We start from the raw sequence: 18,424 nt of genomic DNA, 5'->3' as shown, positions 1-18,424 counted from the left end.
TTTATAAGAGTAGATGGGATTAGAGCTGGGACTCTAACATTTTTTTAAATTTTATTTTATATTGGAGTGTAGTTGATGAACAATGTTTTGTTAGTTTCAGGTATACAGCAAAGTGATTCAGTTATACATATAGATGTATCTATTCTTTTTCAAATTCTTTTCCCATGGGACTCTAACATATTAATACTTGTCAACAGATTATCAGACATTCTTACTTGAATGGGAGGTGGGGTCAGTATCACCTGACCACACCTGGATTTCAAAGACCAATCAGAATAAAATATTTATTCTCAAGTTTTATTTAGAGAACAGTTTTTGATTCAATTTGATTTAAAATTCATTATTTTAGAATATACAGATTCAGTTGCAGCACCTGCTGATTCCATTTGATGCCTTTTTGGGAAAGAAAAGAATATATTTGATTCTATTTTTCATTATATTTTATAGTTTTTTTATAGTTTTTTATATTTTATAGTTTCCTCTGCGGAAAAAACAAAAGTCTTATTGAAATCTTTATTTTATACAAAATCCTGTATTGCATTTTGTTCATCCAAATACTGTATGTAAATTATTTTAATTCATATTGTCTTTGATCTGCACACAATGAATTTGGCAAATTGAACGTCAGTCATTTAGGTAACAACTGTTATCATTTCTTAGAGAAATTGGCCAGTAAAGCAGATGGTTTTCCAGAACTGCCTATCTGCTGGATAAGCTCTGTGCATTGTAATGACAAGATAAAGTATTAGTAACACTTACCGGAAACCATTAAAAACTGAGTAGTTCATCTTCAAAAAGACTAACGACTAATTCAGTATCTTCTATTACTATCAGTTAAATTGCACACTTTTTATAGTGCATCTTACTGGATTAAGGATTAGCTGATTTGGAAACCCATTGTTTTCAGCAGTAATTTGTGAGTTTTATGTAGTTTAGCAGAAAACAGGTTAAGTCGTAGCATTTGCTATTACTCGCATATTATAAATAATCACACACTGTGACAAAGGGAGTTGCAAAAAATAAATGGACTTAAAACCCAAGACTATATGAAGCTGCTAAAGAAAATTTCTACTGACAAATATTGTTTGGACAAGATGTACTGTTAACTTCAGCTACATTTTCTTACTACTAAGCTAACAGAGCTGGTTTTACTTTTCTTGCTTTATTATATACCTCATCAATCTCCTAAATTGTTTTGAGATATTTTTAGACCATGATATGCCATAAGCAGTATTTTCAAGCATGCATCTTACTTAGTCAGCTTTGGGGCTTCTAAACAGTATATTTTATATTCTTTGCTTTCTTCCTCACTCCTTGCCAGAGTTCGGGGAATGTGATACCTTTTATTGATAATACAAGCTTTAAGGAATTCTTAATTAAATATTTTCTTCCTGTTTTGAAACTCGGTCTAAGGAGCCAAAGAAAGACAAAAATGTTGGTCTCATAATGTGACTCCAAGTCCTAATGGGCTCGTAAAACAGTATCTGTAGAGAAAAATATATATAAAATAGCTCTTAAACAGCCACTATGGTGAATACGTGGTTCTCTTATCTTTTACTTTGATTTCTTTTCTCAGGTAAATAATTCAGAGTGTTTCAAAGCATTTCTTCTTTCTTTTAATGCTCTGTACTTGAGCAGCTCTGGTCAAATTAACATTGATGGAAGCCCTTTTCTCAGGCCCCGTCCATCCTTTTGAGAATGTCTGTGGCCACTTAGAATCCATTTAACTTCAGACTTGTTTGCTTAGTTACGATTTAGCATGAAAACCACTGGCTCTAGAGCAAGCATGCTGATGCAGTGAGCTCATTTTATTTCTTAAGTCATACACACAGAGCTAAAAGTCTGTGTTACCCTTAGAGGGTATATACTCCCATTTATCTTATTAATTCATCATTTCTCCAGTAACTCTTAAATCCTGATTTTGCATTTTTAGGCAAAACCCTTGGCATTCAGTAATATCCACATTCACTAGGGTGTTTTTAATTATCCTCATTCACTTGAATCCTAATGGCTTTGAAATAGAAAACTGAATAATTAGTACAGTCTAAACCATAAATACTTTTTTAGAATTATAAAAACTTACATAGAATTATTTTTTAAACCTACCATTTATTGATCATGCATTATGTATTAACTACTATAGTAATTATTTTACAGATAGTGTTTTTATTTAATCTTTTAACAAACCTGTGAGATGGAAATTATTATATACATATTATAGATGAGGAAAGGAACACTTAGAGAGATGAAGTAATGTAGTCAAGATTACATACACTTAAGGATGAAACCAGAATATGAACACAGTTCTTCTGCCTAATTGCAAAGTGCAAATTCTATAAGGCTAAAACATAATTTCCTGGTTTATTTGTTTTTTTTAAAGTCAGTGAACCCTTTCTTAAACCTCAAACAGAAACACTTATGGAAGCCCCATGTGTAAAACTAATGAATCACAGCAGGAGAGTATTGTTTGGGGGGGGGCAGTGCAGAGGGAAGCTGACAGAGGCCCCCTCCCCGGCTATGGCCATTATCTTTGGGGGTTCCATGGTCCCCTATTGCTCCACAAAGCATAGTTTAATAACCACTGCATGTGCCATATTGCTTTTCCTTGGGCACCCTTAAAATCCCGCATCCTTGGTGTCAGAGCTAGACATTCCAATGGTCAGCACTGGTGAAAGAGATTTTAAAGGGAACCCTGAGTAATCAATTATCTAACGGTACAGAGCAGTGGTTAGATATTCAGGCTTTCTTGTCAGATTGCTTGGGTTCATTTCCTGGCTGTGTACAAGCTAGATGTCCTTGGGCAAGACATTTAACCAATCTGTGCCTTGTTTCCTCACCTGTAGAGTGGAGTCATGGTATCACGGATGTCACAGGGCTGTGGAGTCCATGATGCAAAATGATTAGAACAGGGCCTGAAACAAAGTGCTCAAAGAACATCAGCTGTATTATTATCCCTGGTTCTTCACCATCAGTGCAGCCGAGACCCCTTCTGTCCCACACCACCAGAGTGAACAGGCTGAGAAGCTGTCCGGGGATGGGCCCCAGGAATTTTGTATCCGTTCCCCTGCCCCACCCAGTTAGGTCAGCCCCCATTCTGCCATAACGATAATCTGGATTCATGGTGAATTAGGGTATCCAATGCTAACATATTTGCTTTTCATAAAATTATCCTTTACTGTAATGCACCCAGTCTCTGTTGGAAAATTTAAAATGTTAATTGTTCTTAAGATATGCTTAATATTCTTAGTAAATTTTACAACACAGCACTTTTACCGTGTCAGCAGCTCAAATGAATTAGACAGCTGAAAACAGAGGACACCACGGGCAGATAAAGTGGGGGAAGAAGGGAGGGACACACCCTGGTGTGATTAGTCTATTCTTATTTGGATTGTGGATACTCACTGTCATCAGAGAGGGAAAATTGCTGTTCCTCTGAGAGATCACAGTGAGAAACCATGGCATACTTTGCAGATCAGTACTATTTTCTAGGCATCTGTTAATTTTTAAACTTTATGAGCCTGTTCTAAATATGTTTTTGCAAAGACAGCACCAGTTGTTTCCTAGATGAAATGCAACTCTTTTACTTATTTTGGCTCAGTTGGGTTTGAAACTATGTACCTGCTTGTTCAAACAGATGTGACTGCACTCCAGGATACATAGGCGAACACTGTGACATTGACTTTGATGACTGCCAAGATAACAAGTGTAAAAACGGAGCCCACTGCACTGATGCAGTGAACAGTTATACATGCATCTGCCCCGAAGGTTACAGGTAAAAGTGCAAGTACAGATTTGTATTTAGAGCTAGGTGCTAACAGGGCTTAATTCATATTGGCAATTAAGTAACGTCTAATTGAGTATTTTCTGTTTATTCTTCAGTGGCTTGTTTTGTGAGTTTTCTCCACCCATGGTTCTCCCTCGTACCAGCCCCTGTGATAATTTTGATTGTCAGAATGGAGCTCAGTGCATCATCAGGATAAATGAGCCAATATGCCAGTGTTTGCCTGGCTACCAGGGAGAGAAGTGTGAAAAATTGGTCAGTGTGAACTTTGTAAACAAAGAGTCTTATCTTCAGATCCCTTCTGCCAAGGTTCGGCCTCAAACAAACATCACTCTTCAGGTAAGATTCCCCCACTACCAAGAGCTAATCTCATTTTAAAACAATTCAGCTGCCAAATATAAACATACGTGGTGGTTTGTGAGTGATGTTATTTCTTAAATAGACAGTTACATACTTCATAGCACAATGACAGAAAATGCTACTTGTATGAAAAGCTTCTATTCTTCTTCTCTCTAACATTTGTGTCTTTCAAAACTAAATGGGCACTAGGTATTTTTATTCACTACTTGATCATATAAAACACACACACAGAGACAAAGCAACAAAATCTCTCTCTTTGTTTTGCGCTCAGGTAATGGCATTTTATTCATTTATTTTTATGGCTCTGCAGTTCAGGTTCTGCACGGTAGCGGGGGGCAGGCGCTGGGGGAGCTTTCGTTAGGAAACCTGCAGCTGAGAACAGCACAGGTGAGACAGAACATACCTTGGCAGAAGTGTCAGCAGGTGTCTTTTAACTTCGACATGAAATTAACAAACTCAAGTATTATCATAACTCTTCCCACCAAGTCACCGTGTACCTTTGAGCAAGTTATTCAAACCCCTATAGACAAGATTACGCTAGATTAGGGTGATAAATTTAGGGTACCTGGGGCAAATTGGGGCTGCATATTTGTTTTGTTTTGAATTCAAAGAAATGTGACCAATTTCCTATAAAACCCGTTCCATATTTGGTTTACCCTAGCACTTCAGTGAGGGGCAGGGGCTTCTTGAGAAGTCGTGAGGAATGGGACCCTGGAAGGCAGACCAGCCTTCTTTAGAAAAGCCTGGCCCCCTAACTTCCAACGTTTGCCATCCGTCTTGTTATGAGAAGTACCCAGTGGTGTTCAGGCTTAAGTCCTAATTTTTACTGAGCTGGTCCTTCAAAAGCCCGGAAAAGTCAGAAAGAAGGATAAAAACAGAGATTTTTCCCTGGTCACACCATAATTTAACGTGTAATATGAAAATCCATCTTGCTCAATGCAGTCACATTTCACATATGCCATAAATAAAGCCCATAACAGGAGCAAAAAGCAGGTAAGTGAAAATCTCCAGCAAAGGAAATTCTAAGCACGTTCAGTGATGTTAACTTAAGTACCTCTTATTGTTCTTTTTAACAGAACGGAAATGTGATCATTTTGTTCCTGATTAGATTTTATCATTCTCTGCTTAGACAATATAGTTTGATATCTAAGGGGGAAAGCTTGATTTACTTTAAACACTGTGGACTCTAATGATATGGAAAATATCTTTCAATTTTAATTTGCTGAAGTATAAATTATGTGATGTCCTTGTTTTTGCATATTTCATAGGACATGAATCTTTAAGCTTTATCATTGCCAATATGCAGAAAGAGAATAAATATATAAGTTCATGAATGTAAAAAGAGCTTTTTGAAGTTCTTTATGAATTTATTTGCAACAGAGTAATCCAGGAATAGGTCATCTTTCAAGTAATCATTTCAATGTGCATTAGTATTTTATCAGAGCCATAAAGAAGAAATAAACCATAGTAAAAAACTCATTACTAAGAAGTCTTGTTTCTTCTTAATGAAATATGTCTGGATGACTGTTTGTCCTACTAATGTCAAGGTTACTTCCCACTAGATTGCCACAGATGAAGATAGTGGAATCCTCTTGTATAAGGGTGACAAAGACCATATCGCCGTAGAGCTCTACCGGGGACGTGTTCGTGCCAGCTATGACACCGGCTCCCACCCAGCTTCTGCCATTTACAGGTGAAGATCTGTCACTTACTGGTAAAGGTGAAAATAATTGCTTAATGCAGAACTGCCTCTCCTCTCTTATTGTGTCATGGGGAGGGGAGGGAATAATTTGGCTACAGCAGACTTTATGATAGGTGTGTTAGAGGCCTGGCAGTAGCAGACAGCATACTCAAGTTGGATAATTAAGGAGAGATTTATAAGAGGACTGTACAAAGATTGGTTGGGACAGTATAGTAATCTGGAGCTAGTAACTAGGTATACTGCTAGTGTCCATGGGCTTGAAAGAGAGAGGGGAGGCAGCAGGTATGGAAATCGATGCTCAGAAAAGGAATTGTGGAGAGGACTGCATGACAGGAGCTCAGGGAAGGAACCAGGGTTTTAAATGCATGATCCCAAAAATCTCCTGTACCCCTGCTTCCCTCTGGCCAAATCAGATGCCAGAAAACAAGGAACCCACTGATCTCAGTAATATAGCTCACACATGAGCCTCCCAGGGCTCAGAACAGGCTGAAGACAGGTGGAGAGTAGCCCTAGAGAAACAGCTGCAGGATACCCAGCACAGGGACAAATTTAAAGTTACTATTCATGCAACACATATTTATCGAGCACCTACTATGCGCCAGGCACTGTTCTAAGCTTTCAGCAACAGAGCTTCTGCCCTTAGGAAGCTTACAAGTAATAAGCCAATGGGCAGCTACAAGATGTGTATTATCTGATCATTCTGTTGGAAGTTTTATAATAATATTATGGTATTGATGATATATTGAAGACATGAATGGGGTGGGATTCACGGGGTGGGATTTTCCTGAAAGTGTGCTTTTTGCATAAGACTAACCTTCAGAGCCCCTCTGTTGCATCTCAACACCAGTCGCCCTGCAGACGTTACCTAGTTGATTTCTTCACATGTACAAATAACTGCTACCATTTAGAGAAAGGTCACAAAGTCATAGGCAGTCCGTTTTTCCAGGCAGATATCTTAAATGAACTGAACTGGCTAATTGCAGGAAAAGAATATTCTCTCATCCTTTTATTCTTGAAAAGATTTTAAGCTTTTAGAGAAGCACTCCCCTGTTACACATAGCCTTGGTGTTGGCAATATAATAGGAGTGGTTGTGACCGGAGTGAACTAAAAGCAAATCTTTGTCAAAACAGGACTAGACTACATCTGCTCAGGTCTCCCTGAATGCTGCCATGTGAAAATGTGGGCCCAGGTTTTGCCAGAACTTGTGATTTTTCAAGAAAAGACAGAAATCTGGCTTTTTTAAATATAAAGTTTTCCCTTCAGTATGGATTCACATTTTTTTTAAATACCATATGTGGCAAACAAAACACATTTGTAGCCCAAACATGCTGGGTAAAAGTTTGTGGCCATTGATGGAGACATAAAATGGAAATACTGGCCTTTATGATCTTGATATTATACTTATATATTTTCAGTGTGCTTCACATGTTATTTAATCTTTCATAACGGTTCTGGGAAATTGGATGCCCATTGTAGCCATGAATGGAATTCAGTAAGTCCTTTTGGTGGTAAGCTAACCCACTTGGGAATATTTAGAGCATGGAAACAAACACATAATTATTGGTTTCCAAGCAGAATACAATAGTTACTTCATCTCTAAATGGTGATGAATTAGTGCCAATATTTTAAATGTTGCTAGGCCTTAAATGTTATAGCCTCAATTTGTTTCAGCTCATGAAAAGATTTCAGAATATTGATCTTATGGTTCATTTTTGGTATTTTGTGTGTTTGTTTTGTTTTATGCAATGAAACAGCATAGAACTGTCAGGAACCATAGTGAAAGTTCTTGGAGTTGACTTACTAAAGCTAGTGTTCACATAAAATGTACTTAAAATATTTCTAGATAAGTTGTAAAAACCCAAGTGATTATATCCAAATGAGGATTTACTCTAAAGAGCTTATTTTGAGTTTATGTTCATTACCATTTTTACCTAACAATAGAGTATACCCTGTAACATCTATAAAAAAGGATAATATCACATCACACAGTTTTTGTTATGAACCAGAAGTAGATGTTTCTGCTTGCAGACCATCTAATGGAGACATCTGCTATAAGGTCCAGAGCAAACATAACTTTTATTTATTTATTGCTTTTTAGTTTATGGCCAACAATCAACAAAAGTTAGTGTATTATTTTTATTTTTTTAAAGAAATTTATTTATTTTTGGCTGCTTTGGATCGTTACTGCACGTGGGCTTTCTCTAGTTGCGGTGAGTGGGGGCTACTCTTCGTTGCGGTGCGCGGGCTTCTCATTGTAGTGGCTTCTCTTGTTGCGGAGCACGGGCTCTAGGCACGTGGACTTCAGTAGTCGTGGCACGTGGGCTCAGTAGTTGTGGTTCACAGGCTCAGTAGTTGTGGCTCACGGGCTTAGTTGCTCCGCGGCATGTGGGACCTTCCCAGAGCAGGGATCAAACCCGTGTCCCCTGCATTGGCAGGCAGATTCTTAATCACTGTGCCACCAGGGAAGTCCCAGTGCATTATTTTTAAGTTAAAGAAAAGAAGCAACAATCACCGAGAATTCAGATAGAGAGATAATTGATTAATTGATTGATGTGGATATAATATATGGATACTATATATATATATATATGTATATATATAATATATGAATATAGTAGTATTCCAATTGACATTTTTAAATGCTTTTGTGAAATAGAGGCTACTGAGAACATTAAATTATTTCAACACACCAGGAGAATCTAGTTTTTAACAAGTAATAATCATAGTGGCTGAGATGTATGTGCAAATCTAGGCTTAGCAATTACTATATATAAACTTTAACAAGGTCTTTAATTTTTATGTGTTTCAGAATCCATATCTGTAAATAATAATGTAACACCTGCCCCATCAATTCATTACAAGGATTTAATTCTACACTCAGCTCTGTCCTCACTCCTCACTCACTTTGTCTTCATTCCCGTCTCCCTTCTAGCAATAGAGGAAAATCTTTTTGGTGTCTCTTTCTGGAGTGTAGCAAGTGTTGAAAGTGAATCCTCTCTTCTCATACATTGACACTGGAAGTACATGTTGTTTACAATTTCTATGGAGAGCAATTTGGAAACATCTTTCCCACTACTGGGAATTTACCCTAAAGTTATACCTGTGACATAGAAATGACATATGCACAAGGTAATTCACTGTGGCAGAGGTTGTAAAAACAAAAGTTAGGAAACAACCCAAGTTTCTAACTAAATAACTCCGGGGCAGCCACACAATGGAATGTGCTGTTAAAAAGAAAGAGGGAGTGAGAGGGAAAGAGGGAACAAGAAAGTTCTCTATCTATGATATTGAAAGATTTCCAAGGTCTATTGCTCAGTATATATTTAAAAAAAAAGTAAGGCAGAACAGTGTCAAAGGTGGGTAAATAAGTATATGTGTTTTTATTTCCATGTACTTGCATAAGGAAAAAACTTGGGATAGAGAGGAAAGAGTGGGGCTGAGGCACAACTTGTGTATAAATACCATTTTATATCATTCTGATTTTTGAACCATTTGAATGTCATTACAACTCAATACTAAAATTGAAGTAATAGAAAAGAGCAGGTGCTCTAAAGACAGTCTGCCTTGATTCAAGTCCCAGCTCTGCCATCTATTAACTGTGTGTCTTGGGCAGATTGCATAAGCTCTCTGGTCCTCACCTGGTAAATGGAAATAATAAATCATAGTTCCATCTTTGCAGGATCGTGGTAAGAATGTTATGATTTGATGCATGTGGAGTATTTAGAATAAGGCATACCAAATAGTAAGCAGTACTACTAGCTGTTGGGATCATAAATTCAGAATGTCCAAAACTAAGTTCATTTCCTTTGCTTCACCCTGGTGCATTCCTAATTTCATTGAGAGGTATCACCATCTTCTTGGTCATCTTAGGTGAAATGAAGTTACTCTTAACCTTTTTCTTTCACCTTCAATTTGAAGTTTGTCCAAGTCTTAATTCTGCTCTTACTAATTTTCTGGCATTCATCTAAATGCCTCTATCCTTGCTCAGGCCTTATTAGAATATGTACTCTAATGAAAAGTACTACTTCTCCATCATTACAACAAAATCCATCAATAATATTGTTGCCATCAGATTTCCCATAAGTAGCTTAATAAATATTTTGTTCGGTTGAATTAAATTTTCAAATCTTGTTGTGTTTCCACTTTATATAACTTTATTAAAAACGCATCACACTAGGGAATTCCCTGGTTGTCCAGTGGTTAGGACTCAGTGCTTTCGCTGCCGAGGGCCTGGGTTCAATCCCTGGTCAGGGAACTAAGATCCCACAAGCCACATGATGTGGCCAAAAAAAATCACACTGATGTTTTTAAAAGGGGATATTTTTACATATCCTTACATCAGAGAATTTGAGTTCAGTTAATTGCATGATTTTATGTTATATAAGATTTACCTTGGTAAAACTTTGTTTCCCAAATTATGCAGTATCTAATGTGCTATTGGAGCATCACATATGGGAGTAATGTCATATATCAGGTGCCTCGTTTCAATTGCCTGGTTAATTTTCAACACTGATGGAAATGGATTTTGTGGGGTTTTTTGGTTTTTTTTTTTTTTTACATCTTTATTGGAGTATAATTGCTTTACAATGGTGTGTTAGTTTCTGCTTTATAACAAAGTGAATCAGTTATACCTATACATATGTTCCCATATCTCTTCCCTCTTGCATCTCCCTCCCTCCCACCCTCCCTATCCCACCCCTCCAGGTGGTCACAAAGCACCGAGCTGATCTCCCTGTGCTATGCGGCTGCTTCCCACTAGCTATCTACCTTACGTTTGGTAGTGTATATATGTCCAGGATTTTGTTTATTTTAGTAAAATGAAATCTGTTAAATTAGGGGAAACTGTCATCCATTATTATTGTTTCTATTGTAGTATATTTTTGGGTTTAAAATGTTTGATCTTATGCCCTACCAGCTCCCAGCTGTTCCAGGTCCCAGCCATTTGAGTGGTCCTGGCTGAGACCCTAGACCCTGGGAACAAAGATGTTCTTTCCCACTGTACCACATCTAAATTTCAGAGCCTCAAAACCAAAAAGAAAAGAAAAAAAAATTAAAAAATAAAATGTTTGACCTTAGATGTCAATTATTGTCTCAAACGAATTGATATGAGAACTATTATTTCATGGAATTATGTTTAGAGGTAGTAGTTAACAAAGATGTGCATTTAAGAAAACCCAAATGTAGTAATTGTTTATTTTCCAGTAGAACTAAAGCGGCGTGCACATTGTCTCATTTTACTTCTTACATTTGAGAGAAGATCGTGCTTTCCTGTAGCCATGTATACTGCTAACAAGGCCAGGCATACAGGCAGTGGTGTAGAGCTAGCACCAGATTCACCTGAAAGGTGTGTTAAAATACAGAGTACTGGGCTGCACCTCTAGTTTGTGATTCAGATCTCAGATAAGCCCCAAATGTTCATTTCTACAAGTTTCCAGGTGATGCTCTGATCCAGGGACCACAACATGAGAACCATTTATGGAAAAGGAATATATTTGAGCTGTGCTCTGAGAGCTAATGGTGTGCATCACTTCTCACATCCAAGTTCTAAGACCTCTGTTTGATGCAGCCTTGTTGAGAGTAATTTCTGCCATAGTAATCAGCAAATGCTACAAATCCAGACTCATTCTTTTTTACAGAGAGCCAGTTGTTAAACATTTGCCTGAACCCTGCTAAGAGATCTAATCAGCAGACAAAGACAACGTTAGCAGCCCAACAAGTGAATGAATGTAGAATATGGCACACATGCCTAATTGTTACAGTGCTTGGAGAATAGCATAAAGAGGGACGTGGTAGTAGTGCCATGAATGAATGAATGACAGCCCAAACTTGAAGCCAACATCAGCGGTAGTCCCTCAGACAGGCATAGAGTAACACATTATTTTCTCAATTAAGCTGTTCATTGATTGCCCTTCAAAATGACTTTCTTTTCATCTAGATGGGCAGAAACTTTTTTAAAAATCGTTAATGACAATTGTATGCTTCTTTCTTTAGGTTCAAATTAATGTCATTTTCCAAACCAGATAGTTTCTTTGGAAACATAGTCGACTATTTAAAAATTAAGAAATCAGGTGCACACGTTACAAAGGTACAGTACTGTACCATGCCTTCCTCAGTATCAGTATTCAGGGAACCTGCACAACTTCAGGGGACTTTCCCCCGCAGACTGTTAGGTTGGTTGGCTATACAGTCTCTGGGTTATGCAACTTACAAGCTTATGTTAGGGAAAAAAAAAAAAAAAAATTAGTCTCATTGGAAAGACAGACCGTTTCCATGATAAACACTCAGCCATTCTTGACTATGCTGTATGAGAAGGCACCACTTTTTATCAGCTTCACGACTTTGAGCAATTTACCTCACCCTTTATGCTTCCATTTCACGGGGAGACTTGGAAGCAACTAATGTAAAGTGCCTAGTCGAGTACTAGGCACAGAGTATAATAATTGGTAATGCTGGGGTTTAAGGAGACTCTTCATGCTTGGATACCCAGATACTGAAGAATAAATACCCAAGTGCAAATACTGTTGCCCTACATGTGACTCTTACCAGATGTTCAAATGTGAAGTCTCTTTCTATTTTAGTGCATTTTTATTTAAATTACATACATAAGGTCCCCAACTTACGATGTTTCCACTTACGATTTTTCAACGTTATGATGGTACAAAAGCAATATGCGTTCAGTAGAAACTATACTTAGAATTTTGAATTTTGATTTTTTTTCCCGGGCTAGCTATATGCAGTAGGACGCTCTCTCATGATGCTGGGCAGTAGTAGCCACAGGTCCCAGTCAGCCACATGATCACAAGGGTAAGCAGCCCATACACTTACAACCGTTTTGCACCCAGACAACCATTCTGCTTTTCACTTTCCGTCCAGTATTCAATAAATTACATGAGATAGTCAACACTTTGTTATAGAATAGGCTTTGTGTTAGATGATTTTGGCAAACTGTAAGCCAGTGTAAGTGTTCTGAGCATGCTTACGGCAGGCTAGGCAAAGCTATTATGTTCAGTAGATTAAGTGTATTAAGTGCATTTCTTTTAAGTGCATTTTTGACTTACCATATTTTCAATTTACAATGGGTTAATTGGAACTTAAGCCATGGTAAGTTCAGGAAGATCTGTAATTTGCTTCAAAATACAACTTTACTTGATAAATTATTTTATAAAGCGTTCTTCTGAAAACTCTTATGCTAATACATAAATACCTTTAATCCCACTTGGCTTCCCATTCCTTCCACTCAAAGAAGTGGGCAGGGAAATTTTTTATTAGCCTCCACACTTCACAAATGAAGCATCTTTAGACCAGACATATCAAAATGAGGTGGCCAGTTGAATTTGTCTAGTTTTTTATTCCTATTCTATTGCACAGAATATGCCAACAAATACTTGGCAAAAAAGCAGGAGTTCACATAAGCAAAGTGAACTATTTATCTTTACTCCACTGAAATACCTTAAGATTTACAATTGAGATAGAAATGTAACAATATCATTGTTAATGAGTCCTGAAGACATAAAGACAATCAAAGACAATTTAGAGCCACTCTTCTTTTAAGCCCCAAGTTTTTAAACTCTTTTTCTATAGCAAACCAAGAGACAATTGAGTAACGGCTTTGTTTTCACACATCCATTTAGAAATCCAAGAAAACAAAATCTCAGGTAATAGATGAGTGTAGTAAAACTGAATTACATAATAAAGGTAGTAAATGCAATTTATCTTCCTAGTGGAAAGGCTCACTGTTAAGTGGTTCACTTGCAACTTTTGTGAGTCATGGAGTATATAGTTCCCTAGGGAGCAGTGAGTGTTTGTCAGTACTTGTCAGGACCCAGAAGGATGTTACACATTGCAGGTGGATAGGTAGGAGATGACCGTGATAGACTGTAAAATCGATGATGTCTTAGTTTTATTCTGCAACAACTGGTGTGTCAATCACTGCTTTTATTTTGAAAGGGTATATAAACAAAGGACTCCTGGGCATCCCCCAGATCTCTGGCTTTAGGAGACAGCATGAAACACCAATTTAGAATACTCTTAGCTCTGCCATATTCTCTTCAGGCCCCATACACACAATACCATCTGAAAACCAAAGAATCTAAAAATATTAATTTCACAATACTTATCTGTTAAAAGCCTGGGCAAAGCCTCACTTAATTCTGAGAAATATAAACCGAATTAAGCTCAGTGGTAACTCTTACCGAGTTCTGGAATCATCAGATTAGACATTGAAAGCTTTTGGGAGGAGAAAAGTGTAGTCAGTCTGAACTTCACTTATAATTGGGAAAAGAGAAGCCAAAAACAAGTTTCAAATCTGTGTATCTCATATGCGTTCAATGATTTTTAGTAAATGTACCAAGTTGTGCAACCATCATATAAGATTTTTTTCCATAGAACTTTATTCCTGGGCTGTTTGGGAGAGAAATCATCTATTAAAGGCTGGCTACTGGTGAGAACAAACACATGCCATTTGTACAGTACTAGATACTCTTCAGGTTTTTTATTTTAAAAGTGATGGATAGGGCTTCCCTGGTGGTGCAGTGGTTGGGAGTCCACCTGCCGATGCGGGGGACACGGGTTCGTGCCCCGGTCCAGGAGGATCCCACATGCTGCGGAGCGGCTGGGCCCGTGAGCCATGGCCACTGAGCCTGCGTGTCCGGAGCCTGTGCTCCATAACAGGAGAGGCCACAACAGTGAGAGGCCGTTGTACCGCAAAAAAAAAAAAAAAAAAAAAGTGATGGTAATAGTTAAAAGCACGTACTCTAGAACCAGACAACCTGGCTTCAAATCTGTTTAGCCACTGGCTGTGCCATCTTGGGTACCCTAAGTGCCCAAATTTAGAGTTGTGAGTCTTAAATGAGTTAATGCATGTGAAGTTGCCCCATAGTAGGTGCTGTGCAATTCTTTGATCTTATTACTTGCATTTCCCTAGTGAGGAAAAGAAAGCAGAGAAAAATTACCTGAAGTCACAGTAACTCAGTGTCACACATCTAACAAGAGCTAGGATAAGCTGAGCAAGACTTACCTCCCAACATTATCTTTCAGGATATCACCACTGAAAATTCCAAATTTTTTAATAAAATGCATCTTTTGGATGTCCTGTCCTAAGTATGCCTGGAGGATCTTGACTATCTATAACTGTAGGGCCTCTCACTGTTGTGGCCTCTCCCATTGCCCGTTGCGGAGCACAGGCTCCGGACACGCAGGCTCAGCGGCCATGGCTCACAGGCCCAGCCACTCTGTGGCATGTGGGATCTTCCCAGACTGGGGCACGAACTCGTGTTCGCTGCATCAGCAGGCGAACTCTCAACCACTGCACCACCAGGGAAGCCCTATATGTTATTCTTAATACAACTCCCCTATCTTTAATTTACTTAACATACATTTATTGAGCATCTACTATTTATCAGACACTACTGGATACATTAAGGAAGAAATAAATAATACAGGGCCCCTGATTTAAAGGAGCTTACAATTAGTGGGAGTTAAAGACATGTACTCAGGAAACAAAAAAAAAAAAAAAGGAAGAAAAAAAAGAAAAGAAAGGAATAAAGGAGTAGGAAGTAAAATGAGTTAATAATGAAGCTACCTACCTCCAGCTTCCCAGCTGAAACACTGCTTTAGAGTGTGCAGAACTTTAAAGGTATTAAACCTTTCAGTTACACTGCACCAAATATCATCATCAACAATGACATACCTAGATCAATTGCCTAAGACTGATGTGTGACCAAGAACCAGTTCCCTAGTACAAATGAGTCTTTTTCTTTGCAACTGTAAAGGGAAAAGGGGGGCCCATTATTAATATTTATAAATTAAATAAGGTCATTGTTCACAGAGCATTCATATAAAACCACTTAAAGAGTTGTATACGATGACAAAGGAAAAAGCAATTGACTACCACCTTCTCTATGTATATCTTTATATTAATGTTTTACTTAAAACTTCTAATAATTTGGATATGTCCCCAAAGAAGTTATTATATTTCTGCCGGTCTTTAGCATTATCTTACAATTAATATTAAAAATAAAGCCTGACTAATTTCCTCTTGAAGAAGATTCTGAAGTAGTATTGGATTATTTATATGATGACAGTGGTGGTGGTGGTAATGATGATGACGGTGATGATACTAATATCTAGCGTTTAACTTTGCACTTTCTATAGGCTAGATGTTTTGTTCTGCATTTAAAAAAATCATTTCATAGGGATAGACCTCAAATTAACCATAGGAGGGGGGGAATATTTGTTAGCATTTACTGAAGAGAAGATTGAAGTTTATTAGCAATTAAGTTACTTATCTAAGGTCAAACATTTAATAAATACAAGACCAGCATTCAAATCCAGGCTTATCTGATTCTAAAATATGTATGTTTAACCAGTAGTTGGTATTATTTAAGACCACTAACATCTGGTAGGCAACTTTATTTAGAAAGTATTTTCCTTGTATATTGTTTCCTCTGTTGATTTTAGTGGTATCAAGTATTGGGATAATTAAATGTGTAAAACGCAAAAATATTGATTGGCACATCTAACATTTATTTTTTTTAAGATGATATCTGAAACAGGTTATTAAAAATTCCTGCACACGTGGACACTTTTTACTACTTAACACCAGAGAACTTCAGGTGTTTTCACAGCTCTGCAGAATGGTTTATATTGTTGTCAAATCACAAAAACATTTTATTCCATGTCGGCAAACAATGGAATAAGATTAGACTCCTGTGGTGAGAACCATGAAGAAATATCTATACATTTTTCTGTTATTTTCCAGGCTTGACGTATTTGCAAATTTAAATATCAGTGCCTGGAAATTTAAGCAATCTTCTTGCATAGGGACTATTAGGTATTCACTATCTTCCTTATAGTATGTTCCCATATTTCCCTTTTTGAGCCCTTTTTCCAGTCTTTCGAGTCAACATCTCAGTATATTAGTTCTTTAATATTCACTATTGATCTGTTTTCTTTGTTGCTCCTGTTTCAATTTGTCCTGTTTGCATCTTTGCCTGATGTAACACTTGTGTTAGGTTGACAGGCACCCTTTAAAACCTTATAGCACCTATCTGCTAATTGCACCCAACTTCATTTTCAATTGTCGTTTTCCGTTTACCTGTTTCTTAATCTCTTTGTTTTTGTCCCTTTTATGAATTTCCATAAGCCCCCTCAAATTGTTAAGAAGGCGGATGTAATGATTGTTGGACCTGTCCCTTTAAAGTCATAGAAGAGAAATTGTAGAATCATTGTCATCACTAGACTCCCTAGACATGACTATGTTAAGCATTCTATTTAATCCATTATTCCCACCTCTCCACTGAGCGTAATCATCTTCACAGTAATATCATTTGATGGACATCCTTCTGAAAAATGTAAAGAAAATGAGAGTATATTATCAATTAACAAATTTCAAAAAGTGCAGTGATCCTGCCAAGTTGGTTCTTCCTGCATTTATATGTATGTTTGATTCTAATAAGTATTACTGTGTAGTGCTTAAGAGTGCAGAGACCAATGATCCCCTAAGATCAATGTCTAAAAAGTATATTTGGCACAGGTATCAGTTAGTTGTCTTTTGAATGCAATTTGGAGTAACAGTATCTGAACAAATGAAACTTTAGTGACATTTAAAATCAAATGCATCAATTGTGCTTTGGAATTTCTACATACTGGGAGAATGTGATTGGATAATGATAAAATGTATTCATTTCCACTTCTCCCAATGGGAGAACAAACTTATTTTGTATTACCCAAGAAATAAAAAATGATTGTATCTCCTTGAAAATATCTTTTATTTTAAAATCAACTACTGGCCTTTATCTTTATTAATGTTAAATAGGAGTATCTTTTCCCAAAAAGAGCTTATTGGAGTTTGAATTGTAACTCCTTTTCTTTAATAAATATAAAATTGGAGGATCAGTTATCTTTTTTTTTTTTAATAGCGTGGAGACGATCAATGATGGAAATTTTCACATTGTGGAACTACTCGCCCTGGATCAAAGTCTCTCCCTCTCTGTGGATGGAGGGAGCCCCAAAATTATCACCAACTTGTCAAAGCAGTCCACTTTGAATTTTGACTCCCCACTCTATGTCGGAGGTAAGCGCTTTTCCAAATTCCGTGGATTCCCAAACCCTGTGATGCTCATCACAGACTGATCCTGAAGTTGTTGATGCCTGGTGCCATGGTCATTGATCAGTCATTGAAAGGTGGACAGCAAGGATAGAAAAGAAAGAGCCCTAAATGGGTGATAAGAGACCATGTTGTAACCCTGGCTCTGGGTCTAACAAAATGTGTGGTTGGAGTGGAGAAGGACATGAATGTTTCTTTTGTGTCTGTCACATACTAGGTGATTTAAACATCATAAAATCTAATCTTACTGTTCTGGTGTATAGGAAAAAGAAAGCTGGTTAGAGGTCAAATACAGACAATGAAGAAGATGGGGAGTCAAGTGTGATGCAAACTGAGGAGCGCATGACCCACCCCAGCACTGTTAAGGAGGCGAACACTACCAGCTTCAGTTAAATGTCACTATGCTGGAATGCCTCTACTGTCAGCTGCAAACTCATGTACAGGATAGGATAATTATTAATGAAATCAAATGAA

The 18,424-nt window shown here is 37.5% G+C and overlaps 1 protein-coding gene across 1 annotated transcript in view; it reads left to right on the top strand.

Annotated features, from left to right (window-relative positions):
* The window catches only part of SLIT2 (slit guidance ligand 2), a 390,009-nt gene that overhangs the window by 363,518 nt on the left and 8,067 nt on the right, over window positions 1-18,424 (top strand). Inside the window, exons 30-33 of the mRNA XM_082653966.1 lie at window positions 3,635-3,772; window positions 3,880-4,120; window positions 5,704-5,834; window positions 17,763-17,917. Of these exons, the coding sequence (XP_082510092.1) occupies window positions 3,635-3,772; window positions 3,880-4,120; window positions 5,704-5,834; window positions 17,763-17,917 (665 nt within the window). The remainder of the gene's footprint in view (window positions 1-3,634; window positions 3,773-3,879; window positions 4,121-5,703; window positions 5,835-17,762; window positions 17,918-18,424) is intronic.

This window comes from Grampus griseus (assembly GCF_964374135.1).
Source record: "Grampus griseus genome assembly, chromosome: 4".
NCBI classification, from domain to species: Eukaryota; Metazoa; Chordata; class Mammalia; order Artiodactyla; family Delphinidae; genus Grampus; species Grampus griseus.
Note: the sequence above shows the minus strand (reverse complement) of the source record. Positions and strands in the feature narration are given on the sequence as shown.